This window comes from Balaenoptera physalus (assembly GCF_965194825.1).
Source record: "Balaenoptera physalus genome assembly, chromosome: 5".
NCBI lineage: Eukaryota > Metazoa > Chordata > Mammalia > Artiodactyla > Balaenopteridae > Balaenoptera > Balaenoptera physalus.
In genome coordinates this window covers 147,555,355-147,582,232 of record NC_138884.1, presented here as the reverse complement: position 1 = coordinate 147,582,232, position 26,878 = coordinate 147,555,355, and the positions used below count along the sequence as shown (strand labels likewise).

At 58.8% G+C, this 26,878-nt stretch overlaps 1 protein-coding gene across 3 annotated transcripts in view; it reads right to left on the bottom strand.

The window, feature by feature from the left end:
• Positions 1 to 21,705, bottom strand: part of SH3TC1 (SH3 domain and tetratricopeptide repeats 1) — a 36,846-nt gene extending 15,141 nt beyond the window's left edge. For 2 of the 3 annotated variants that reach the window (XM_082462441.1, XM_082462443.1), the window contains exons 1-10: positions 21,548 to 21,705; positions 15,959 to 16,173; positions 12,261 to 12,353; positions 9,804 to 9,931; positions 8,353 to 8,458; positions 7,462 to 7,608; positions 6,649 to 6,829; positions 5,759 to 5,835; positions 4,723 to 4,918; positions 1,201 to 1,334 (exon numbers count right to left, since the gene is read on the bottom strand). In XM_082462441.1, coding sequence (XP_082318567.1) covers positions 1,201 to 1,334; positions 4,723 to 4,918; positions 5,759 to 5,835; positions 6,649 to 6,829; positions 7,462 to 7,608; positions 8,353 to 8,458; positions 9,804 to 9,931; positions 12,261 to 12,353; positions 15,959 to 16,127 — 1,231 coding nt within the window. In that variant the 5' untranslated portion in view covers positions 16,128 to 16,173; positions 21,548 to 21,705. Of the gene's footprint in view, positions 1 to 1,200; positions 1,335 to 4,722; positions 4,919 to 5,758; positions 5,836 to 6,648; positions 6,830 to 7,461; positions 7,609 to 8,352; positions 8,459 to 9,803; positions 9,932 to 12,260; positions 12,354 to 15,958; positions 16,174 to 18,940; positions 19,376 to 21,547 lie in introns of those variants that run through there. The other variant, XM_082462442.1, reaches the window with a different exon arrangement.
• Between the last annotated feature and the right edge of the window lie 5,173 nt (positions 21,706 to 26,878).

Genomic DNA, 26,878 nt, shown 5'->3' with positions numbered 1-26,878 from the left:
CCCACAACACCCCGCAAACGAGGGTCCCCACGCGGCTTCCTCAGGAAGAGAAGAGATCGTGTGCCAGGCTGGCTTAAGCCTGATATGCCAAGGCCAAATTTAAGTATGCCTGTTTAGGAAGAAAAACTGATTTGTGGGATCTCGAAAGTTTAAATCTAATATTGGCGGGAAAAGCCTTATAACACGTGTCAGCAAGCAGGCAGAAAAGATGTGTGTGTACATATGCACATACGTGTGGATGTGTGTACGTAGGTACACGTATGTGTACATGTGTGTGCGGATGTGTATGCATGTATTCACACGAGCGTGTGCATATGTATATGTACATCGTGGATGTGTGGATATGTGGGTATATGTGTACGTGTGTGGCTTTGGGTGTGTCTGTGTGTGTTCATGTGAGTGTGTGTGCATGTGTGTACATATATCTGTGTGGGTGCGTACACATGGGAGCATTTATCTCCATCCAGAGGGATGAAGGAATGAGCTGTAACGTTACGTCCCCATGACCCCTGGGAGTTGGGGGTAAGTTTGCTCCAGCTCCGTCCCCTCTGCTGCATTTCCTTTCGTTGTGGCTGCTGACACGCTTCCTTCATGTACGATCTGCACTGCAGCCCGAGGCCCGCACGCTGGCCCTGCCCCAGTGCAGCAGGGGGCCTTAGGCTGGCACCTGGAGTCAGCGGAGAAAAGGCTTCGCTGAGGCCCATCCTCGGGCAGCTGGGAGGCTCAGGCCGGCTTTCCTGCATCTCCCGGCCCCTTACCCTGGCTCCTCTGTGTCTGGCCTGGCATGTCCCCACCTACTGGGAAGGCAGTGACAGCATCTATCTGATCACCTTTAAGAGCCCAGGGGCTGGCATTCATTACTGTGGCATGACGGAGGAAGCAGAATATTCCCGAAGGGAAGCGGGGTGGGTGCGGGGGAGGAGGGGCTGCCGCTGTGAACAGTGGGTGAAGCCAGACCCACCCAAAGCTCTGCTGAATGGACAGTCCAAACTCACAGAGCCCGGTGCCGACCGAATAGGGCTGATGGGGTCTCAGCCACGGGAAAGCTCTGCACCCTTCGTGGTCTTTCCAGAAGTCTGCCCCGAGAAAACTGTCCTAAATCATGGGCCGTAGGGTGCAACCAGCGGCGGGTCCTGAGAGGGGCCCGCAGTCATCCCGAGGGGGGTGGGAGGAGCGCCCGCCAACACCCCGCACACCTACCCAAGCTGTACACAGTGCAGACGTCCATGCTGGACGTCCTCCTCAGTAGCTGCCTGGCGTCCTCCTCAGAAAAGTGTCCTTCGCTGCTGAAGAAAGACCTTTCCTCTTCATTGAGAAAAATCACACTTTCCAAGCTGGAAAAAATAAAGTGCATTTAGATTGCACGTTTCCAAGATTTCACACAAAGACCCTTTTCCACTCCCTCACTTGACAGATGGTCCCTGCATACCTATCCTGTGCCCAGCGGTGAAGACACCAAGATAAAAACAAAATAGATCCTGCTCTTAAGGATGCTTTGTCTGGCCAGAGGCAGACGCCCAGGAGTAGGAAATGCTGTGACAGATGCAGCTGGTCACAGCGTCCTGGGAAGGTGAGCTCCTGGGCAGCCTTCAAAGCCCCACCTTAAATGCCCCTTCCCCTGCAAGGCCGGCCGTGACAGCTGCAGGCAGACTCGATCCCTCCACACTGTAAGCTCCACACAGAGCCTCACACAACACGTGCTCAGGGCACGTGTGTGCTCCAAAAAGTCAGGGAGAGGAAAACAGGAAGGAACAGAGGAAGGGAAGGAGACAGGGAGGGGGAGGCAACTTCTGCTTACAGGGCTAAATTACCAGCAAAATATGAAACTTTCAAACGTACTTCAGAACTTAGAGGGAGCTCTTTTGAGAAGTTAAAGAAAACCTTAGGGTAGATTGCAGGACATTCGATAAAATAGGCCTGTGTTCTTCAAAAGTGTCGGTGTCCTAAAGGACAAAGAGAACAAGGAACTGTCTCAGATCAAGGAAATGAGACTAAAGAGACAGACAGGTGCTAACATGGGGTCTGGAATTTTCTTTGGCTATAGAGGGAATTACCGGAAAAATTGGTAAAATCTAAGGTCTGCAGATAATAGGATTCTATCAATGTTAATTTCCTGATTTTGACAGTTGTGCTGTGGTCATGCAAATGATGTCCTGATTTCAGGAAACACATATTACATCATTTAGGGGTAAAGGGACATTGTGTTTGCAACTGACTCCCAAAGAATTTAGAAAAAAAAAAGAATTAAAAAAAAAAAAGGGCTTCCCTGGTGGCGCAGTGGTTGAGAATCTGCCTGCTAATGCAGGGGACACGGGTTCGAGCCCTGGTCTGGGAAGATCCCACATGCCACGGAGCAACTAGGCCCGTGAGCCACAATTACTGAGCCTGCGTGTCTGGAGCCTGTGCTCCGCAACAAGAGAGGCCGCGACAGTGAGAGGCCTGCGCACCGCGATGAAGAGTGGCCCCCGCTCGCCGTAACTAGAGAAAGCCCTCGCACAGAAATGAAGACCCAACACAGCCAAAAATAAATAAATAAATTAATTAATTAATTTTTTTAAAAAAAGAAAAAAAAAAGAGGAGAAAGTAAACGTCATAACATGTCAACATTTGGGCAACCTGGGTGAAGGACATACAGGAATTTTATGCCCTTTTTGCATCTTTTCCCTAAGTCTGAAATTATGTCAAAATAAAGTTAAAAGAAATGAATGGCTACCAGAATGCTCATTAAACAAAAGATAAAAGACTCAGATATGGAATAGGAAAGACGTTCAGTAAACATTTGTTGAGTGAATGAGGGAAGTTGTTAGGGCTTCTCCAGCTGTAAACAGGACCAATGGCACTGGGCCCTGTCACCCTTCTGGGTTAAGGGAGGGCAAAACAGACTGGCTCATTCCCACAGCAATTGCAGCTCAGCCCGTTAGCAAGCTCAGGACTTGTTTAAGTCTCATGGAGCCCAGCCATCTGTTGAGAAGTCGTGGTCTCCCCAGAGATAATGGCAATCATCTAGACCAAGGGTGCCCAAAGAGTGTTCCACAGAACACCAGCTGATAGTGTTGTCTGGAGGTCAAGTGTGAAAAACGCATTTCAACAGGAGAAAGAAAAGTTTCAGACTCTGGGTGCCTTCCTTGTGCTGGGAATCCCTGTGGACCACCAGCCAGGGCGTGTGGAAAGCACATCCTCACTGATGAAGTTTGAGATGGAGCCCTGGGGGGAACACACTTTGGGAAACTTGGGTCTAGCTGCTGCTCTGGGCATCCGAGCCCAGCCCGGCTTCAAACAGCTTCTGATGAACAGGAGGCCATGGAGCAGACAGACACTTGAATTAGGAAACAGAGTGACTGGCGGGACATGTCGTGAAGCCAAAGTGGCCTCTGAGGCTTGGTTTGGGAGGCGTTGGTCTGTCTGAGGTGCCAGACAAGAATGAGACGGGATGTCAGGGCTAGCGGGGCCCCGAGGACGAGCATCTCACAATGCGTCCGAGGGGCAGATGCTGACCCAGTGAAGGGTCCTTTCTCTACGCTGACTCCTAGGCTGAGGTCTTGACAACAAAAGGTCAAGAACATAGCTGTGCTGGCTGACCACTCCCTCAAGACCCCCCTGCTGCTGCCCAGGGCCAGGCAGTGGGGACTTAGAGGTGACCAGACAGTCCTGGCTCAGAATTCCCCGGATGGGAGTTGGGAGGTCACATGGGGAGAAGAGCACAGCCGGGAAGGGTGCGCCCAGGGATGAGCCGCTGGAGATGAGACTGGGGGCCATCGAGAGCCCCCAGGAAAACGGGATGGTCGGGATGGAGGGGACATCTCACGTAGAGGGAGGCGCATAACCCAGAGTCGTTCTAGAAGGGGTGAGCCAACCCGCACGCTGGCCTCGGGGTGACACGATGGTGAGTGGTGGCCTTTGAACCTGGGGGTGACCAGGGCTTGGGTTGCAAGAGGCCTTGAAAGCCAGGCCCAGAGCTTCGAAGGGCTTTATGAAGCCCTTCAGCCCTTTATGAAGGGGAATGGCAGGGTGTACTGGCTTGAATAGCATCCCCCCGCAAGTCCATGTCCCCCGGGACCCTCAGAAGGTAACCTTATTTGGAAATAATAGGATCTTTGCAAATGTGATCAAGTCAAGGATCCTGGTATGAGGAGATGATCCTGGGTTATCCGGATGGTCCCTAAAGCCAACGACTGTTGTCCTTACAAGAGACAGACGAGAGGACACAGACAGAGAGGAAGCCACGTGAAGACGGAGGCAGAGGTTGGGGTGAGGCGGCCGCAAGGACCGCCTGAAGCCACAGGAGCTGGAAGAGGCGGGAAGTCCCCTCCCGTGGAGCCCCCAGAGGGAGCTCGGCCCTGGCCACACCGTGATTTGGACGTCTGGCCTCCAGTCTGTTGTTTTAAGCCCCCAGTTTGTGGTGCTGTCCCCGTAGCCCCAGGACACCCGTGCACGTGGACACCTTTGTATTTCAGGGACCAACCCTGGCAGCACTTGGAGGAAGGGCAGGAGGGGTCCAGACAGGAAGCTGAAGTCATGCCCTGGGGGCAGTGGGATGGCCCTGGGCTAGGCCCGGCCCTGGGGACAGAGGTGGGAGTGACGACTAGGAAGAGGGGCTAGGGAGGGGCAGGAGGTGCTGTCCAGGACACTGCGGATCTGTCACCTGGGAAGCAGGTGGACGGGGCAGGGTTCCCACGGGGGTAGGGGGTGGAGTCAGAAGAGGGGGAGGCCTCAGCCACTCACTCAGACGCTTGGCCCTGCACATGGATGAGGCTCGTCTGCACAAAGGCGACCTGGCCGGAGGTCGCGTGCCGGCCCAGGCACCAGGGCAGGCCAGGCACTTGGGCGCCCAGGATCTTGATGTGGTCACCGGCTCGGAAGGTCATCTCTTCGGGCCCTGAGCCCTGGCAATCCGCCACGGCCGAGGCCAGGCCCACAGCTGCAGGAAGGAGGCCACACGGTCAGCGCTGGGGGGGATAAGGCCGGGGGGGGGGGGCGGGCAGTCAGACGGGCGGCCCTCGGCCACATGGGCGGCGTCCCCGGCCAGGGAACATGCCGTCCTGCTGAGGAATTGATTTAGCACCTGGCCAGGGTGCGGGGCTGCCGCACACGAGGGGCTGCACATCCAGGCGGTACCTGAAGCGGGGGGCCTCTTTATCCCCACGCTGAGGATAAGAAACTGAGGCCTGGGGATGTTGATTAACTCGGCCCAGGGCTGTCGGCCTCCAAGGCCAGGGCCCACCCAGGGCAAATCCAGCTGTAAATGTCCTCCCATGGGGCCTTATGTCCACTTAACAGGTCCACAGGCCATCCAGACACCAAGCAGCCTGGGAGAGAGCCAATGCACTGGACCAGGGACCCAGGCCGTCTTTTCTAAACAAGACCCCTGCCTCTCGCTCCTCCATTTGCGCACGTGGCGAATTCAGCCGGGGCCCTGCCCACCCCACCTCCACCGTCTGAGGGTCCTCCGAGGTGCCTGACCCAGTGCCAGAAACAGAGCAGAAGTTGCGGAGGTGCTGGTCAAATAGGGTGTGGAAGTTACTCTCTAGAGGCGGAGTGACCAGGGACCCCGGCCCGGCCTCCCCGCGTGCTGTGTGACTTTGCACCAGCCAGTGGACCTCTCTGAGCCTGTTATTGCCTCAGGAACTGGAGGGGATTCTAGCTACCTCTTCTGGCTTGGGGAGGATTCAGGGTGGGCACAGAAGCTTCGGGAATGCTGGTGCCTGCCCCTCCTCACCCACCTCTTCCCCAGGGGAGGAGGGCCAGTGGAAATATTTACCCATCGGCTGGATGTCCGGCGTCACAGGTCCACCCATGGAGTCGGTGATGGGGTCCCAGGGGACCCTAAGAGCCCACCTGGAGTGGGATGGGAGAGGATTTTAGGTTTAGGGCAGATTGAAACTGTGTGTAGGCTGGACAGGTCAACAGCCCCCAGGGACCCGAGCGAAATCCGCCACCTGCTCCCGCTGCACGTGTGCGCGCGCACACACACATACACCCAGGTGTGCGGCCTTCAGCTCCAGCCATGCCCCACGCCCCCCAGCCCAGGTGCCTCCTGCCCTCCCTCACGCTGGCATCCTCGGGGACCTCCCTCCATCACCCCGGGAGAGAAACTCAGCCACAGACTGTCATTTCATAGACACTGAACATGAGGAGATGTAGTTTCTCTCTTTGCTTTGGCTGCCAGGAAGCTCAAGCCAAGTTTATGCCCCACGTTCAGCACATGAGCAGGAGCTTGCACGTTACCTGTCCCTGCCTTCCCCAGGCTGTCCCTGCCTTGGTTCTTATTTGCACAGATCCCCGCGTGCTCCCTTACTATGAGCACAGGCTATGTAGCTCCCACAAAAGCTTTCCAGAACAAGCTAGAACAGGAAGCCAGAGCCCCATGTTGTACACTCCTAGGCCATCTCATCCCAGGACAGCCCTGCCGGGAGGTGTCACTGTCCTGCTGTGCAGGTGGCAGCCCTGAGGCCCAGAGAGCTGGACTGGCTTGCTGAAGCCACACACTGAAAATAGCAGAAGGGGTCGTGGCCAGGTCTGCCTCGGGCTCACACCACTCCCCGTCTACCCGCCTTGGCCTACGGATGGACCCGGGTCTGGGGGAGTCTCCGGGAGGCCGGACAACACGCTGGACCCACAGGAAGCAGAGAAACAAAGGTCGGTACCTACTGATGGAACGGAATCAAAGGCTCCACTGCTGTCCCCTCCTCCGAGGACGTGCTGTGGCTGGGGGCCAAAGAGTCCACTGCCAGGGCCGCCTCTGCCTGGGGAACCCCCGAAGCCTGCCTGAGGGGCTGGAGGCCACTCATCACTCTCACATGGTGGTCAGGACACCGGACAAAGAAAGGCCCTTCAAAGCGGCAGAGGGTGGTCATTCAGGCGGCTGGACACAGGGGCAGCTGTAGTTTGCAGGCGGGACTACCTGTTCTCCGCCAGGAATACCTGCAGGGGCTCCCCCACCCCAGTTTCTGCATCCACAGAAAGACACTGGAGGCCCCAGGGGCCCAGACCTGGAGGCTGGACCTGGGCTGGAGTCCCCACTCCGCCGGGACTTGCCCGGGAGCCTGGCTCAGCCTCAGGCTCTCTGGGCCTCAGTTTCCCTATCTGGGCTATGAGGGGCTCGACATGTGATCCCAAGGGCCCTTCCTGCTTGGACCGCCACCGGCGAGTCCGGCCGCAGTGGCGACCTGTTGTCTGCTCTGTGGCTGGGGAAGGACAGGCAGCTAACGCCCTGTTTGCTGCGGCCTCGGAGCCCAACTGTGAGGCCACCGAGGTACTTGGAGCAATAGCTCGGTCAGGAACTCGGGCTTAGGGGGGCGCTGGCCAAACCCCTTTTCTGTTATTTCTTGGGGGGGGCTTTTCCTTGCCCCAAGCGCCCTCAGCCTCCGGCACCTCCAGAGCCCTTCTGCTGCCCGCGGCCCCGGGGCGTCCCCAGCCCAGCGAGGAGCTGACCAAGGTCACCATCGCCCGCACAGCGCTCACCTTCCTGGAAAAGGAGGCTCTCGTGCGTCAGCCTCAAGGCCTCCTTGTCCACGTGGACTTGGATGGCCGTCTCCTCGTCCTCGTCAGGCTCGAGCAGCCAGAAGGTCTGGTCCACGAGCAGGTTTTCCAGGCAGTGATGAGTGAAGCCTGGGGGAGCACACAGCCCCGGTTACCAGTGGGCTCCAGGCCGGGGGCAGGGAAGCCCTCACGGCCGGGTGTTGGCCGAGCCCTGCGCCGACCAAGCCCAGGGAGACGGACCACCCTGCCCTTGGGGACTCATGGTGCTGCCCACTACCTGGGCAGGCCACAGGTCTGAGCATCTGGGCTGCGAGAGGACCAGCCGTGATGGTGGACCACTCATCTGCCTCCCTGTGCCCTGGGAAGGTCGGGCGGGGTCTGGTTACTTCTTCTAGGACCCTCGGTCTCCTCTTCTATGAGATGGGACAGGAGTGTTCAAGGAGATCACGTACGTTGCGGGCGTGGGCACAGCCCTGCTCTAGGGGCACAAGAAACTGTCACTCTGAGTCTTATTTCTCACTTCCTCAGCCCTCAGACTGGGAGTGGGGCAGCAAGGTTCCCCAGGAGAGGCACTTAGACGGCCAAAGTCTCCCTTAGAACAGGGAAGGTTTCAGAAAGAAAGCACTTGGGTTGAGGTCGAAACAGGGTTTCCTGGTCTGTGCTCGGCCAGTGAGAGCTCAGCTGCCCTGGGGGCGAGTCGCCCTCAGACTCGTGTGCATCTGCGACTCCGCCCATCACAACCTCGCTGAGAACAGGTGACGTCCGGAGAGGCCATCATGAACTAACTTAGTCTAAAGCCCCGACTGGTAACATAAAATGCTTGGTGTGTGACAAGCGTCCCCATAACTGGGTCTGCGAGGGTCACCGCCTTACCGAGAGCGTGGTAGGTGGAAAACTTCCAGATTTCTTCGAAAGTCTTAAACGTCACCACAATCCGATCCTGGTCACTGTGGATGGACAACAGCCTGGCCGATAGCTCCTTACAGGGAAGAAACAGAAATGAGAAACAGTCCCAGTGGCTTTGGGACGTCTGCCCATCAGGAGGACGGAGCCACGCAGTAGAAACATTTTGCAGAAGTGACCCTGGCGGGACTTCCCTGGTGGGTCAGTGGGTAAGACTCCACGTTCCCAATGCAGGGGGCGTAGGTTCGATCCCTGGTCAGAGAACTAGATCCCACACGCATGCCGCAACTAAGAGTCTGCATGCTGCAACTAAAGATCCCGCAAGCTGCAACGAAGATCTCGCATGCCGCAACTAAGACCCGGCACAGATTAATTAATTAATTAATTTTTTTTAAGGGACCCTGATAGGGCCAGCAAGTGCAGAGCTGATTCCTTTACAACCAAGCTGCTCCTCTCCTGCTCTCAAGCCAGCTGTGGCTCCCCAGGGCTGCACCAAGCCCCACTCCTTCCCAGAGCTCACAGCCTCCATGCCCTGGACCTGCACCCTCTGTGGCAGGTCCAGCATCCCCTCTCCTGACATCCATCCCATGAACACCCCTGGTGGGGCTGGGGCACTAAAAGTGACACCAGCTGACGCTGACCAAGGGGGAGAGGATACGATTATCATCTCCATCTGGATTAGGAAATAAGGTCCCGGTTCCTTTCCGAGGTCTGACCCTGGGGCAGCCGGGATTCAGCCCAGAGCCAGCACGCACCCTGGCCTGGCATCACAGGGGCAGCCCCACTGCAGAGCACCGTGCTGGGTGCACCATGCCTGCTGTTCGCAAGTCCTCACAGCAGCTCCGTGGGGTAATAAAGCTAAGTGTCCCCCGCATGTGGCTGAGGAAGCTGCGTTCACAGAGGCTAAGGGACCTCGGCCAAGGTCAGGCCAGGCTGAGTGCAAGGTCAGGTTGTGGCCTGTCAACCCTAAGCCCCAGGACCTCTGCCATGGGGAGGTGACCAGCTCAGCCTCCTTCTCCACCAACCTCCTGGCAGACCGTGCATCTGTGCGAGGCCAGTCACCCACAAATCAAGCAAAGAATAAGATCAACTCACAGCAGTCCTTTCTGCTCCCTATGAAGAGACTAAAAACCCTAGCAGGGTGGGGTGTCCATGGAGAAAGGGACTGGGGCATTCAGAGAGTGGTGGCCCACGTGTGTCTGGGGCTGTGTGATCATCATTCCTGAAGCCAGAGAGCCAGGAAAGCAGACGGGGGACAAGTCACCCTGGTGGTGGCATCATCAGGTAAGGTCTGGACATCATGGACAGACCTCCTCCTCGGTCCTCTGCCCTCTCCTCCGAGCAGTCCTCCTCCGCCCCATTCGCAAGTGTGGAGCCCCTGCACCTTCGCCCACCCAGGCCCCCCGAGGGTCCAGACTCACCCCGAGGGCACGGGCCACCTGCCAGCTGTCATTCTCCAGAAGACGGAGCCGGCCCCGCAGGACCTGCTGCAGGCTGGGGTCGGGCAATCCGCTCTTCCTCTGCACAGCCAGCAGCTGCAAGGTCAGGTCTGGAAGGGGACAGATCAAGGTGGGCAGTTTCCCTGGCCCAGGCCAGTTCTGTGGGGTGCCCTCCCTCCCCCGAGGGCCCCCGCCCACAAACACGGGGACCCGGATTCACACTCCACCTGCACGGCCTGTGGGAACTCTGCACAGCTGCTTTTCTCCCCTGAGGCCCAGTTTCTTTGGTGGTAAATGAGCTACATGCTACCCACATCTTACAGAGATGGGAGGAAGTGTACTGCGTCACAGCCCAGAGACAGGCCAGCACAGGGCAGGCATTCAGCAAATGGTCCCAAGTCACCGTGACCTCCAGCCCCGACTTCTTCCACGCCTGGGCTCCAATGGGGCATCCACACTCCAGCAGACACCCCACGGGCATCCTAGAACTCTTCATCGCCACCCCCCACCCAAAACTGGCTTGTCTTCCTTTCTTTACCATCTCCTGAAGGACCGCATCCCCAGTCCTGCTCAGACCAACGACACCTCCTTCCCTCACACACCACTGGCTGGTCCACCAGCGAACCCCATTGACCCCCCTGCAAAACCAGGCTGAACCCACCATGCTCACCCCTCACCACGGCCCCGCCCCATAGGTCCTCCTGAGTAGTGTCTGAGCCCTGGCCCTCCCTCCAGATGGTTCTCTGGTCCACAGAGGGCCAGAGGGTCCCCTCACAACCAGCTCTGGCTTATGGAACGCCTTGGCTCTCAGCCCTCCGGGCAGTGCTGTCTGCCAGAAATTTCTGCAGCAATGGACATGTTTGCTCTCTGCACTGTCCTGCACGGTGGCCACCAGCCACATAGGGCCCTGAGCTCTTGAAATGTGGACAGTGTAATTGAGGAACTGGATTTTTAATTTTATTTAAGTTAAATTTAAACATACACCAACAGCCACATGTAGCTACTGTATTAGACAGCACAGCCGCGGTGGTTTTCCATCTCAGGAAGGATAAAATGCGGATCCTTTCCACCTTTCCAGGCACAGCCTGGAGCACCTTGCGCTTCACCCCGCCCCGCACAGCCCCACCTCTTCTCCCCCTCCCTTCCAGCCCATGGCCGCCTCTCTGCTGCCCTGAGACATCGAGGCACCCCCCCCCGCAACCCACCCCAGGGCCTTTGCACTCACCGTGTCCTCCACCTGAAGCACCCTCTCCCAGACCAATTCCTGGCCTGGCTGGCGCCCTATGACTGGATCCCAGCTCAAATGTCCCCTGGCCACCCACACCCCGTCCCCCTGAGAGACCTCCTGGCCGCAGGGATCCTCAGATCATGGGCTGTTCCAAAACTGGAGAGGGGAGATGAAGGGGAGAGGATGGGAAGGGGGAGGGGAGAAGAGAGAGGGAGAGAGGAAGAGGGACAGAACGCGGAGAGGGCGAGGGAGAGAGGTTCCTCACGCCCTCTTAATAAGCCTTGCACCTGCCTTGGAATTTTCTAGCTGGGGGACCCTCGAGCAAACATCCCCACCCCCTCCTGGGGGGCAGGGCCGGGGCAGAGGAGCACATCTGGGATCTGGAATCAGGCCCCTCCCCCAGCAGGAAGCCAGGCCAGCATTTCCCAACCAGTTCTAAGATGTGACCCCTCCTACTCCCGTAAGAGGGTGGGGTTGGATTGTCAATCTCATAATAATCTGCCTCGTTGCTCAAGGGTCCTGGTCATCCCGAGTGACCACAGGCAGCGCTGCCCACCCGAAGGAAAAGCTGGAGGACGGGCGGCTGTCACGGCAAAGGTGGACGGCCGACAGCGCTGGGGTCGCCATGCCCCCCACAGCTGGGGCTCGGGAGTCGGGTCTCCAGCGTTAGGGGCTTCTTGCTGCCCCCCTCTGCCCATCAGCGCCCTGCGGAAGTCCCGCCGTCCCGTCCTGGGAGCCCCTCCCCGGAAGCAGGTCCCCGATGCCTCTCCCGAGGGCCCTTGCCATCCCCCTGCCCCCCCAGGGTGTCCCTCCTGGGGTTTCACTTCCCCTGCGTGCGGCCTCCAGGGCCATGCCCCCCTCTTGTGTGGGCAGATGCAAACACAGAGTCCAGGGAAGGCCTTTGCACGTGCAGGCGAACCCCAGCCTTCTGTCCCCAAGTGAAAAATGCAGAGCCCTGGGCCCTACCCCAGACTCCCTGCATCAGAACCCGGCAGGACCCAGGCATCTGTGTTTAACAAGCCTCTCCTCCACATTCAGGGTGACCTTAAAGCAGGGCATCCACATTAGAGAAGCCTGGGTTAGACGCTCCTGAACCAGAAGCCCACGGGATGGGTGAGGCCGGAGGGAAGGGGGGACGCCCAGGGATCCCACATTCACGTCCCCAGCCCAGACTTAACCCCGACACGCAGCGTAGCGCCCAGGACGTCTACCTGTGGGGTAGGAGCCCATCTGGCCGGGAGATGGCCCAGCAGCCGGTGGAGAGACGCCAGGGGCAGGAGTGGCATCTGTGTCAGAGCAGGGTCCTGTGACGAAGGTGAGAACAGGCAACTCTTAGCTACGCAGGCGCCACCGCCCAGGTATTTCTAGAAGAAAGGTATGTCCACACCCCTACAAGACACCGTTCACACCCTTCCTCCAGGGTCACAAAGCCCAACAAGGTCGGGAGGCTATGAGTCTCCTACTGTGCTGTGACTAATTACCCTACCCTAGAGGCTTCTGGAAACAACACAGTGTTATCTTGCTGTTCTGGGGTTGGAGAAGGGTCTTGCTGGGACAAAACAAGGTGTGGGCAGGGCTGGTTCCTTTCTTCTGGAGGCTCCAGGAGAGAATCTGTGTCCTTGCTTCTCCAGCTTCCAGAGGGGTCCGCATTCCTTGGCTCGTGGCCCCTCCTCCATCCCCAAAGCACAGCACCTTCAACCTCTCTGTGATTCTGACCCCAGGATAATCTCCCCGTCTCAAGATCCTTAATCCCCTTGGCAAAGTCTCTTTGGCCGCGGAGGTAACGTGTGTGTGCACAGGTTCTGGGGACTAAGATGTGGACTGCTTTGGGGGCCTTTACTCTGTTGACCAGAGCGGGGAGGTGACAGCCCAGGGGGAACTCGGGGTCTGCGGCAGATGAGGCTGCATCCTGATTTTGACTGCCTGTGAGGCCGGTCCTCTGTTGGTTGTCCCTACCCCCAGCCCCCAGCCGGGAAGCCAGCTCCCAGTCTGCACCTTGGCCCGACCCCTCCACGCACACCCGTCTCCGCCCTCCTTGGTTCTCATCTGTACAATGGGATGAGCAATCAGGGCCTTCAGCTCAAAGGGGATCTGATCTGGAAACACCTGTGGTTCCGACAGATGGTACTGAACCAACCTCACTGCAGCCTTCACCCCGGGGAAGTCCCGCTCAGCCGTGGGCACGGTACTGCCACATTGGCCTTGGACCGTGCAAAACGATAGGCTCGTTTCTGCTCTCTCCCCACCTACGGTACACCAGCCCTAAGCCTGTGTGGTCAGAGCCCATTTCCAGCCCTTGCTTGCTCTGCATCCCCAGAGCGGGGACTCAGAAATGCCTGTCAAATCCAAACAAGGGCACGGCACCCAGATCTTGGCTTTAAGCACCGTCCTCCCCCTGAGAAGCCAGGGCTCCTTGAGGAACGGCTGATTCCAGGGCTGCGACAGGGAGAGCAGAGATGAGATATGAGCCTCTTGTTGTCCCAGAAAGTAGGACGTGCTCACAGGATGCTGGAGATGCATCACAAGACCAAATCGGGGGCCATGTGAACAACAAAATAAATAATGACAGCAACTGATAGAGTCCAGAGAATGAAATAAAGACCTCTGAGCCCACCCATGCTAATATAAATAAATGAATACCTGGGGAGAGGGGACTTCTTTTCGGTGCAAGGTCCCTTAACAAATGTCAGAAGAACGCAGCATTAGAAAGTCACCATTTAGCAACCATCGTAATGGTATGATTTCAGTCAAGAACCTTGCACAGATGATAAAACTAGTGCTTGATTAGGACCAGAGGAACCGACTAGTCACAAAGTCCCCAAGTATCTTCCCACGGGCTCCTTACTCATGACAAAGGGAAGAAGGGTGACTTTGACAGTGATATTTATGCTGTCAAACACCTCCTTAATCAAGTGATGGACGTGAGCCGTGAACGTCACCAGGGACCAGACAAATGGACATCGAGTTCTCCTGGTTGGCCGCACTGAGAGGAACTGAACACTTCTGGGGTATTTCTGCCCAAGTACCTGCCTGCAATCCTGAAGAAACAGTCACACTTGAACTGAGTTGTACCCAAACATTCTACAGAATTCCTGGCCCGGAATCTTCAAAGTATCAACCTCCAGGTTAGAAAGCTCCACAGGCACATGGCCACAGAATGCAAAGCTTGACGAGGGTTTTCTTTGGTGGAAAGGACATTACGGGGACAGATGGCAGGATGGGAGTGAGGTCCGTCTGTAGATTAGATAATGGTGTTGTTTAAACCAGTAGAGTTTGAAGTTTGAAATCATTGCACAATGGCTCTGTACGAGCAGGTCCTGGTTTTAGGAAACACACACGCCAAAGCACTGGGGGGTAAAAGGGGCATCATGTCTGCAGTTTACTCTTAAACTGTCCTGAAATATAAATATATTTGTAAATGCAGAAAGAGAGAAAGCAAGTGTAGGAAAATGTCAACATTTGAGGAACCTGGGTGGTGTAAATGGGAATTATTTATATTATTTCTTGTGACTTTTGTTGTCAATTTGCAAAAGAAGCTGAAAGGGGAAGGGGCTCTGGGTGGATGGGGTGAGAGCCCACTGGCCACTTGGCTACTCGGGGCCAGGGAGCACAGGAAGACAGGAGGGGCTCCCAGACCCTGCTGCCTGGGCTCACAGGTCCACCCCAATGCCAGCCAATGCCAGCTGTGCTGTGGGGCAGCTAGGGCAGGAAACACTTGGCAACATGGTCAGAATGCTTCTGGCTCGGCCGCAGCACCGACAGCAGGAATCCCGCGCTCTAGGACTCACGGCCCATCCTGGGCTGGGCTGCCACGCGGGAGGCTGGTCCGGCCCCCATGCATCCGGCGGAACCCAGCTCCTCTGTCGCGTGCTGGCGAGCTCTGGAGGGCGCCCGACCCAGTGGAATCCCCAGGCCAGGCCCCACAGCTCCTCAGAGCCCCTCTTCCAGGCCAGGCAGGTGTCTGACTAGAGGAGTCAGCACCCACGAGGGCCACCCCGACCTTTCCCATCTCCGCTTACACCCGGAAGGACCAAGAAAACGGGTGTAAAAATACCTCTAATCGCTAAGCATGCATGGCGTCAGGCTCTGGGCCAGGCACCGAGTATGAGGTTTTGTTTCCATTCTCCCAAAGCATCGATCATTCGTCATTCCAATATTTACTGGGCACCTGCTATGTGCTGAGCCCTAGAGGCAACTAAGCAGGTGACCAGGCTGAAGGTGATGATGTGACGAAGGGAAGCCCGGGGAGGGACAGGAGGACAGGCTGTCCCGGGCTCGGGGAGGGGCCTGGGCCCACCTCAGCCTTCCCCCCGCCCTTCCCTCCTCTCCTCCAGGACCCAAGGAGTTAGGGAGAGGGGTCCTGGAGATCACCTAGGCCACCCCTCAGGTTTCCACGTCAAGTGGCCCAGTGACACTCAGGATGGGAACCAGGTCCCCGGGCAGGCAGCCCAGCCCTGCTCCCCGCACAGCCCCTCTTGCGCGCACCTGGGCAGGTCGGGTGGGAGGTGGCTCTGCCCTTGTCACACCCCTCCTCTTCCGCTGTTCAGGAAGTAATGCTGCCGGGGGCCTGGCCCAGGCACTGCTTCCTTCCCCTCCCCGCGCCTTGGTTTGCCCTCCTGGAAGAATGAGGGACGCCACGTCCTGAGTAATCCCCGGGGCTCACCTCCAAGGACAAAGCAGATCTGTGGGCACCCAAAGCTGTACAAGAGCTATAAACTCACCCAGGGCTGCATTTCTAGACTCTCCCACCCCTGCCCCTCGCCGTGCCCTGGACAAGCACGAGGAGGGCCCGCATCTGTCGTAAATGCTCACTGGGCGCATCCTCCTTCGGCACGAGCACTGGCGGCGCAGGCACCCAGCTCCACCTTGGGTGGGGTGCACGGCCGGGGGACACACACGCCGCACTCACCGCTTCCAACTGTAGACTTGGCCTCCTCGGGCCCTGCTCGCTGCCAAACGACTGACGTGCTCGCTCCCGCTCTCTGGACCCCGCGGTCACCGCTGCCTCCCGAGGGCCCCACGGGCCCCCTCCCCGTCGGGGCCGGCTCCTCAGCGGCCGTCTCCGCCGGGCCCTCCATGACGCAGTGGCCTCAGCGCCAAGGGCCCGGCATGCCGGGCTGGCCTCTGTGGAGAGAAGAGAGTGCAGGGGTCAGCAGTGGCGACCTCTCTAGGAAGACAGGAGGCCGGCACCAGCACGGATGCTGCCGCCAGAGTTGGGGTCAAGAGGAGAGAATGCCTCCTCTTCGCCTGGTGGACGCTTGAGCATCCTTCCAGAGCTCTGCTCACCGGCCACTTCCCCTCCAAACAGCACAGTCCGCCTCGAACAGACTCTGTTGGAGACACGTGCCTACGTTTGCTTCCAGTTGGAAGTCCTTGTGGGCAGGTAGGGGCCCATTCTTGCTCATCCACAGACCCCAAGAAAGTAGCTCAGATCCTGGCACCTGGAGGCTGCTCAAAACGTTTCCACTGGGGCTTCCCTGGTGGCACAGTGGTTAAGAATCCGCCTGCCAATGCAGGGGACACGGGTTCGAACCCTGGTCCGGGAAGATTCCACATGCTGCGGAGCAGCTAAGCCCGTGTGCCACAACTACTGAGCCTGCGCTCTAGAGCCCGTGAGCCACAACTACTGAGCCCATGTGCCACAACTACTGAACCCCACGCACCTAGAGCCCGTGCTCCGCAGCAAGAGAAGCCACCGCAACGAGAAGCCCGCGCACCGCAACGAGCGCAACATGGAAGCAATAAAGGCCGTGTGGGAACAGGGAACAGAGCAGGTGTCCTCTTGGGACATGCCGGGACCATGGTTTAGAGATAAGCCCACGGCACCCCCCACCCAGCGAGGGCTGGGAGGGAGAGACTCCCCCAGAGACAGCGCATCTCCCGAGAGAAGAATATTCAGCTGCATTTCATACGGGGCTCAGCTGGGCTGTGATTCCAGCCTCGGATTCCCGGAAGGTCCTGCTGCTCTTATAACTAACCCCGCGTCCTGGGGGGCTCAGTGGGCCCCGTCTCTCTCACCGGAAGAGGCCTGCACCCCAGCAGAGTCCCCGGAAGGAACGCCGTCCAGTTTTGCAGGAAATGGGCCAGGTCCCAGGCTGCCCCGTGAGGGAAGGAAGCAGGTGGCAGAGGGTGGGAAAGGAGGAAGTGGCTGGGGAGGAACCAGAGACGGCTCCCCACTCCCGGGGCGCCCTCGGGCCTCCCCCCCGAGAGCCGGTCATCATGCACCACTCTTTCCTGGGGCCAGAGAGGAGCGAGGGCCTTTACGACCCGACAGACGGTGCTCCCAGGGTCTGGGGTTTGGTCGCCAGTTAGAGGACACAGCAGGACACGGCACCCCTTCCAGGCAGGGGTGACAGGGAGGGTGGGTGTGCAGCCTGGGCACAGAGGCAGAGCCCCTGCCCCCATCCACAAGGACGGGAGTCACCCACGTCCCCCTCAGTTTCCACCTCAGGGACGGAGGGGACAGGAATGGCCCTGCTCACTCACAAGGAGGGTGGGCAAGAGCAAGGCCGGGAAGCAGGTGCAAGGGAAGCCCCTCTTGTCGGGTCTCTCTGTTCTCTGATGGAGAGCTGGGAGATTTCAACCCCAGACCCAGACCGGGCTGGCGAGCATTCCCTCCGCACAGAGCAGAGCGCACGGGGAGACAGGAGGGCACACCTCTGAGCCTCTTCCCTGGGGACAAAACTGCAAACTGGAAAGCAGGTCTGGCCTCCTCCAGACCCACACCCCGTCCTGCGGTGGGTGCTGGGGAGCGGGGGCCCAGGAGAGACCCAGAGGACGCTGGCGAGGAACATGGGGCTCGGAGCCCACTGGGCCTGGACAGCCCCGAGAGCCCCTGGCCGGTCTCCCAGCTCCACCCGCTTCCTGCAGCAGAGAATGGGCAGGAGATGCGGAGGCGGAGGGCGGCAGCTGTCACGCCGCCTCGGGGCTGGGGGCTGGGGGCTGGGGGCTGAGGCACAGGACACGGGGCACGGGCTGTTCCAGGTGAGGCGCAGGGCTGCAGGGGGCGCAGCACTGAGCGCCCCGTGAGCGCACAGAGGAGCCACCAGAGCCCCGTGAACCCTGAGAAGGGCTGCGTTTATCCCTTGGAAGTTTCGTCCCTGTATTTGTGCAGAAAGGACAGAGGAGGAGAGAGTGGAGGCGGCACCTGCGAGGGGGGCCTTGGGTTCACTTCTCTGCCTCGAATTTTCACCAGGATCAGGGGAGCTGGACCTCCGTCAGACCCAGCAAGGAGTATTTTCAGAACTACGGACCCAAGGCTGTCCCAGGGCGGTGGCGAGTCGCCACAGGCTCCCAGAGGGCCTCAGACACAAGTATTTGTCAACACCTGCACGCACCGGGTGCCTCAGCCAGGTTCACTGCGGCCGGCGGGGAAAGCACATCACCCCGTTCTACGGATGGAGAAACTGGGCTGGGCTCCGAGGGGTGGGCAACTCAACCCCCTACACACACACACTCGCACACACACACATATATATATATACTCTCACATTAACACTCTCTCACACACTCACATCGTCCCACACACACCCCTGTCCATGCCCACCCTGGTACCCTTCTAGGCAGCCCCTCGCCCCCAGGGAGGAGGGAGTAGGCCGGAGGAAGCTCCCTTGCCAGAGGAAGAAGCAGCATGGACCGGCAGGTTCCAGGAACGCAGCATTGCTGCAGAATTCTCCAGCAACCTTTGTTAAATGTCCAATGTCATTTCAAGCCCTGGTGCCTTGTACTCCCCGTTCCCTGGTCCCCGGGGGCCGTCCCCACCCTTGTCACGCACGAAGACCTCCTGGCATCTTTCAGGGTGCCGCTCCGTCTGTCTGGCCCTCCTCAGCCCCCAGCCAAGCTATCGTCTGCTTCCTTCCTCTCTTTACTCTGAAAACAGCGAGCCCCATACCTGTCATCGAGGGCACCGTGGCCTGGGCACAGGTGGGTGCCGGGACCGGGAAGCACGCGGCTTGGAGGCCAGGCTGCCATCCCCGCTGCTCTGCTCTTCTGAAGCATCTCAGTAGGGCACTTGGACCCGTTGTCCTGCACAGGTCCTGTTTGTGGGGGCTCTATAACCCCCAGCCGGGGTCCTCGTCCCCCCTCTCTACAGCCAGGCATCTCGCACAACCCACACGCAGGGCGTCTGACCCCCTTCCCCGCCTCCGCCCAGGAGTCAGGACCAGCGCATCAGCGCCTGCGTCCCTGCCCCACGGGCCTGCCCCCAGCAGCTCAGGGCCGGTTTCCTGAGAAAACGGAAGGCTTCGGGGCTCAGGGGACTTCCCACTTGCTTGGTGAGGGGCCTGCCCATCAGGCAGGGCTGCCGGTGACAGTCGTAAGCGTGGGGTTCCTAGTCACAGCCTGCATGAGGAAGTGGGCTCTGTCTCCCTGGGAGGGTCCCTCCCTGCTGGGTCCTAAAATAGCCTTGCTCAGCCCAACAGGCTGCCGGCTCCCGACTGCAGGAGGGGCCGCCCAGCCCGCAGCCTGGCGGGTGTCCAGAGCTCCCACGGGCGGCCCTGCGGAGACTCAGGGGTTCTCCTTCCCTGTGGCGTCTGACCTCTTTGCTCTGCTCACTGTCGGGCCACCCGATGGGTTAGCAACAGGCCCCAGGTCCCAGCCAGCACCCAAATCCAGGGGACGGGAGTTTGGCACCAGAACACCGAGACCTGGGGTCAGTGGGCTGGGAGGCCGCCCCATGCCTCAGTTTACCCACCAGAGAATGAGAATGAAAACACCGCCTACAAGGAGGTCAGTGGATTAAAGGATGCTGCTCCTGGGTTACAGCTGCATTTAACAACTGTGGGCTGGACAAGGGGAGGAGATGATTTGGGGAGGTCTGGCCAGAGCTTTCTCTGGACCCGTCCTGAACAAATGCCTCGAGGGCCATGCAGACCTCGTCCACCTCACCAAGAAGCACCTCTTGAGGGTTGTCTGGTCACCCCCTGTACTGGGGTGACCAGTGCACCCCCAAATTCATGTCCACCACTAACCTCAGAAGGTGACCTTATTTGGAAACAGGGTCTTTGCAGGTGAGGTTAAGATGAGGTCACACAGGACTGAGGTGTCCCTGCACGCCTGGGGTCCTTATAAGAAGAGGAGGGACACAGACACACCTGGGATGCGGTGTGAAGAGGGAGCCAGAGACCAGGGCAATGCGCCCCACGAGCCCAGGGACGCCTGCAGCAGCCAAGAGCTGACGGACCCTCTCCCAGAGCGCCCCCCCCCGGGAGGGGGGCACCCTTCCCACACCTGGGCTTCAGACTTCCAGCCTCCAGAACCGGCGGAGAATTAACTTCTGTTGTTAGAAGCCCCCAGTTTGTGACCCTTTGTTACGGCAGCCCCAGGACAGTAGTCGCCCTGGGTCCCCCCTGCCTTGATTTTCTCTGCTGTAAAGTCGGCGTTTCGGGAGGAGGATTAAGTGACCTCAGGCATCAGACGCTGCTCAACACCGGATACAGGAAGGCTTGTCATCGTCAGGGGCCACCACCCTGCGGCGCTAAGTGTCCTGGCTTAGTCCTCATGACGGCCTGGAGGAGCGCCACTGCGCCCATCTCACAGAGGAGCCGTGAAGGCTCCAGGAGCAGCTGTGCTGACTCAGCCCGGCCGGGGCTCTGGTGGGATTTAACCCCAGGAGTCCAGCCCTCGACACCCACCCTGAGCCTGAGCACAGCCTCTATGGCTACGCCTCTACCCACAAGCTCAGTCACAGCACCGCCCCCCCGTGCCCAGCCCCCCGCCCCGTGGGAGGCCACGCCCCCAGGGACCCGCACCACTAAATCCCGCCAGTGTGCCTTTGCCATCTGTCATCTCTAGGAAACTCCCACAGACAGGGCTTCGGGCTCCCGGGGGGTGGCGGGGTCACTGCAGGCCGGGGGAGGGTCTCAGTGATGTGCTGGGACCACACGCCCAGGGCAGGACCTGGTGCTATGAAGCCTTGGGTCTGGGTCTCCCCTAGAACCTTCTGGCTGGGGCCCCTGGTCAAGTCACTCGTCCCACTTGTTGATGGAGAGGAGGCCCAGGGGTGGTGACCTCAAAGTGGCCGGGTCACAGCTAGCTACAGCGCCACCCGGGCCGGGACACATGTGGTGTCTGCCAGAGGTGGCGTCAACCCAGGGTGGAGGCCCACTGGAGGCCCCCTAGACCCGGAACCCTGCTTGCTGGCGATGTTCCCGTGTCCTGGCCAGACCTTCGGGACGCGCTGGCTGCCTGCCTGTGTGAAACGGCGGTCAAGCGAGATCAAGGGAGCGACGGTGCTTGGTCAAGCCGGACATTGTCACTGGGGCCATGGCTGCCGGCCGGCACGGGGTGCTTCCGGAGCTCTGCCCGGTGGTCCGCTAAGCAGTGCCCACAGCCTTCGGGCCGCCCCAGACTCCAGTCCTGCTCCCTCCCGATCCCAGAAGGTCAGAAAAGTCTCCGAGAAAGTGAAAGGAAAGACGGCTCAGATCCGACCGTGGCAAGATCCAGCTCTGTGGACGACGCCTGCTCGGCCGTCCTCGCCCGCCCGTCCAGCGCCCCGTACCTGCGCCCCGCTCCGCAGGACCGCGGCACCGGGTGGCCGCTCCCGGCTCCTCACTGGCTCGCCCCGCGGGCCGTGTCCACCGCCCCAGCTGAGTGCACAGTGGCCGCCACCGCCCCTTCTTCCTGCCCCACTTCCTCCCTGCACCCGTGCCTCCAGAGAGAGGCGGGCCCCACGCTGCTGCACCGCCTCCGAGGGCTGGTTGATCATTAGCTCCGTCCTGGGCCAGCTCCAGGCCCTGCCCCGCCTGCCCACGGCCCGGCACCCAGGCTCGGACGTGGAGGCCACCCCGCCTCAGCTGCCAGGATTGGGGAAGTCTGACAGCTGCCCTGCCAACCTCAGCTCTGCTCTCTCTTCCTCTTCCACTTACCGCACACACGTGCACACATACGCGCGCACACACACGTGCATACATGTGCACACACAAGACGTACATGCACACACGTGCACACATGTGCGTGCAAACATACACACATGTGCACACCTACACACACAAGTGGACACGCGCATGCATGCACGTACGTGCAGCTCCTTCCCTCTGCTCCGGTGCTGCCCCGGCCCGTTGGCCTAGTCAATGGGAACGCGCACAGGGGACAGCTGGGCATCTGCTCTCCTTCCCTCTTTGCCTTTCCGCTGGGCTCCAGGCCCGACCTGGGTTTGACAGCAGGGGATCTCAGCCCTGCCTGGGGAGCCAGAACTGGGTCTCCTGGGTCTCAGACAAGAAGCAGGAACTGAACACGGGTCGGCCCCTGGCCCTAGCCTCCCATCTGCTTTCAGGCCCTCACGGAGGCAGGGGTGTAGCTCTGGTTGCTGGCCCCAGCCCAGACCCAGGAATCAAGAACAGAGGGCCACCTTCTCCGTCCTGTGCTTGAGAAAGGCTGGACTTTCACTCATGGCCTGGCTTCATGACCAGGAACATCTCTGAGTTCAGTGGTAATGTGCCCATTTTACAGACAGGGAAACTGAGGCCTGGGACATGAGGTGGCATGCCCAAGGCTGGTGACAGCTAGAAGGTGAGCCCAGAACCAGGTCTGACAGACACTGAAGCCCCTGGGCTAGGTTTCTAACTGCGGCACTGCCGACATCTGGGGCGATTGCTCTTTGTCCTGGGGAGGGGGTTGCCATGTACACTGTGGGAATTTAGCAGTATCCCTGGCCTCTACCAACTGAAGCCGACCCCAGCTGTGACAACCATTCACATCTCTAGACACTTGTCTCCTGGGGGCAATGTCACCCAGAGTGAGAACCACTCAGGGCCGAGATATTTCTGGGTGACCCCCTCCCACCCTGTCTGTCCTTTCTCAGAACAACTCCCAGCATTAATGCAGTCACCCCAATGTCACAAACTCCCTCCCCTCCCCAGTGGGCCAGAGCCCAGGTGTGAGGGGGCAGCTGGAGACGTGGTGGGCACGTGTCCACCTCACACCAGCAAGGTCCCCACTGAGGGCCAGCATGAGGCTCAAGCCCCTCACGGAGCAGCTCTGGCCACTGAGGTCCAGGGTAGGCAAGCCACTCCCTCTGGGGGCCCCAGAAAGGCCAGGCCCAGAGCTCGGGCTGCCCACACCCCCAGCCCAGCTGGGCCGCACCCCACACGCCACCAACATGCTCGGGGACCACACGGCAGGAGCCAGAGGCTCCAGGTGGCCATTTTCACTGTCCCCCAAGACCACAGGCCAAGTAACGGGGGAGGATTTCACGCCACCCCCAGGGTCCTAGGGGACCAGGCAGCTGCTCCCACCAGCAGCTCTCCCTCCCCCGCAGGGAGGTGTGACCTCTCCAAGCCTGGCCTCTGTCTGTGGACTGGGGCCCCCCAGTTCTCCAGCCGGCTCTCCAGAACCCCACATTGTGCGGAACATGAGCTGCTCGCTTCTTCTCCCTTTGTTTTTCTGGAAACTGTGTTGAAAGAGGCCCCAGATGGGCTCCACATCCATAAAAGGTTCTGGACACGTTTCCTCTCCTGGCCATTGTGCCGCGCTGCGGCCCGAGACCCCGTATCCTGTTTGTCTCTGTAGCTGCGTTCTTGGCCCAAGGCCGGGGGGGTTTCCAAGAGCCTCCCCCACTGTGCCCAGCATCCTTCAGCTCTGCACAGAGCATCCCAACTCTGCATATTCTACCCCAACTTCACAGAGTGCACCCCAACTCTACAAGTGCACCCTAATAGCCTTCCAGGGAAGAATGCGAGCCTTTCAGGCGGGGAGGGCCTTTCCAAATAAGGGGTCCCTCCTGGAAGTTGCACCACAGGGCAGCCCTATACAGCCCTGCGTGCGAGAGGCTGGTTTCAACCCCAGCCCAGCCCAGGCTTCGGGTGCCCCTGAGAGAGCCGGTCACCCCCTGGGCCTCGCTTCCCCCCCTTTTAAATGGTCAACTTGGGCTTAGAGATCTCTAAGTGCCCTCCCAGGTCAGCAGCTCTCATCCCTGCAGGGTTGTAATAAATTCCAATTATCACTTGCCAAAAAGATGCTGGATCCGTGGATGGTAGCCATTCCAGTGTATTACCGCCATCCCACTGGACTGAGTAGCAAACGGGCTTAGGAGAGGCAGGACCTGACCCGGGTCGGGTCACACAGCCCCCAGGGAGACACCAGGGCCACCAGGGGCCAAAGCAGACCCCCGACACTCTAAGGCATGAGACACACAGTCAGAGGAAGAGCTCTCAGGAACTTCCTGTGGGAAAACCTGTGGCCACCCACCAGCAACCCAGCTGCAGCTTCTCTTTAACCATCCCTGCGGGTCTGAGCTGGCCCCCTCCCACCTTCAGCCCTCCTGGACTCTGCTCTGCCATTGTGGACGGAGGTTCCCAATGAGCCCCCAGGACGGGTCCCGCCTGATTCCTAGACCATAGACGCTGGCCCTGGGCTGCCATCCAGAGCCGGGGGACAGGGGCTGTGGGGTGACCTGCCTTCCGTCCTCTGCTTATTTTTTAACTCATGGAGCAAATAACAACAACTGTGGTCCTACAAAGACAAAAAGCAATTTCTAACTTTGTCATGTCATCTTAGAGCATGTTCAGTCCTCTGGGACTGTGAGGGGCTGTATCAGCACAGTCTTGGGCCAGGAAAGGTGACCTAGCCCAACCCCCAGGCCTAGCCGGGATCCCCTGCACAGCCTCCCTGGCACGTGGTCCAGTCTCTTGCAGTCACAAGGGTCCCCCACTCCGCCTTGTGACTGCTCTGCACTTTGGGGTCCAGAGCTACCCCTGCCACCACCCATCTTGGCTCCATCACCCCAGTTCTGGCTTCAAGTCCCCACCCACAAGGGGGCTCAGACAAGTTGGGGTTACAGACTTGGAAACAGACTGGGATGATGTAGCATGATCTGTGTAGTGCCAAAGGAAGGGGAAGAAGAGGAAGGCGAAATCTAGGAAGGCTTCCTGGAGGTGGAGTCTCCTCAGCTGAATCTTGGAGGAAGAGGGATTAGGCAGAGAGAAGGTGTAAAGGTCTGCCTGGGGACAGGGCCAGCCAGAAGAGCACGTGAGCCTGGCCTGCTCCAGGTATGCAGCTTGCTGAAGCATCCCACAGCCACTTCTGGTGGCTGCAGATTCTGGGGGCAGGTCACCCTCTCGCCCTGAGGGTTAATCTACAACAGGCCATAAACATAAATGGTGAATCCCAGGAATGCAGAGGCCCTGGGGAGGGGGTGGGTGTAGGGTTGGGGGACAGGACTACTCCCTGCTGGGTCTCTGCAACAGCCCAGACAGTGGAAGCAAGACGTACAGGTGATTGTAGAGCAGGGGCAACAGATACTTTCCATAAAGGGACAGAGAATAAATAGGTTTGGCTTTTCAGGTCATAATGTGGGCTCCACCACAACCTTACGTTTACAGCCTGAAAGCAGGCTTAGGTGATAGGAAATGAGTGGGCCTGGCCCGGTGCCAAGAAAACCTTATTTGCAAAACAGGGGTGGGATTTGGCCCTGGGTATGGGCCCTGCTCTAGAGAATGGGGCGGGATGGGGAATTCATGGAAAAGCACCTCAGGATCACCCTGCCACTGATGCAGGAAGGAGTCACCACAAAACGTCCCCCGCCACCCTGGAATTGGGATGTGGAAAGGTTCACCATTAGTGAAACAGGGAAGAACAGAATCTGACTCCATGTTGGATCTGTTTCTTTTACTTTAATCTTTGCTTTTTGCTGCTTTTGTTACTATAATCACTAAAAGAATGCTGCGTTTAGCTGCAAGCATAATGGCCTGCCTCGGGGAACCCTGCCCCTCTGCCTGAATGTTAAACTAAAGTGCCTTTGTTCACCTCACAGGGAGACATTCTGACCCTGCCCACCTGTGAATGGCTGCAGAAAAGAAATTAACACATCCCCTCCCCGAGGCTGGCCAAGCCAGGAGATATTTTGCAAGACACGCAAAAAAAAAAAAAAAGCCTTTTTGCTTTACTTCCTCCCTGTCTCTGTTCTATAAAAGAAACTGGCATCCAGACCCTGATAAGATGGTACTCTAGGGGACTTCCCTGGTGGCGCAGTGGTTAAGAATCCACCTGCCAATGCAGGGGACGTGGGTTCAAGCCCTCCAGGAAGTTCCCACATGCCGCGGAGCAACTAATCCTGCGAGCCCCAACTACTGAGGCTGCGCTCTAGAGCCCGCGAGTCACAACTACTGAGCCTGTGAGCCACAACTACTGAAGCCCACGCACCACAACTACTGAAGCCTGCGCGCCTAGAGCCCGTGCTCCGCAACAAGAGAAGCCACCGCAATGAGAAGCCCGCACACCGCAACAAAGAGTAGCCCCAGCTCGCTGCAACTAGAGAAAACCCGCGCGCAGCAACGAAGACCCAATGCAGCCAAAAATTAAATAAATAAATAAATTTATTTATTTTTTAAAAAAAGATGGTACTCTAGGACATTAGTCCACCATCTTCTCAGATGCCCAGCTTTCCAAATAAAGTCGCTATTCCCTGCCTCAACACCTCGTCCCGATTTATTGGCCTGTCGTGCAGTGAGCAGACTGAGCTGGGATTCGGTAACATTAGGAGAGCATCTAAGTAGAGAATGGCGGAGCCGGCACCAGCACCAGGCAGCCTGGAGGACCAGTCATGACCAGAGAGCTGAAGACCATCCTGTGCTTGACGCTGGCTCAGGACACGATGCAGGAAGCTGCACCCTTCCTCCCTCCTCCCGCTGGTTAGGACTGTAACTGCTGAATTATCGAGGGTTACCGAGAACCAGCACTTAAGAATGTTCCCAATAAAGACAGGTGACTGGGCTGTGAGGTAGCAAAGTCCGTCCTTCAGGCTGTGGGGAAACTGAGACTTGGGAAGAGAAAGCCCCTCACCCAAAGGTCACAGGAGGGGGTGAACCCAGGGCTCCCACTGGTCCACGCCAAG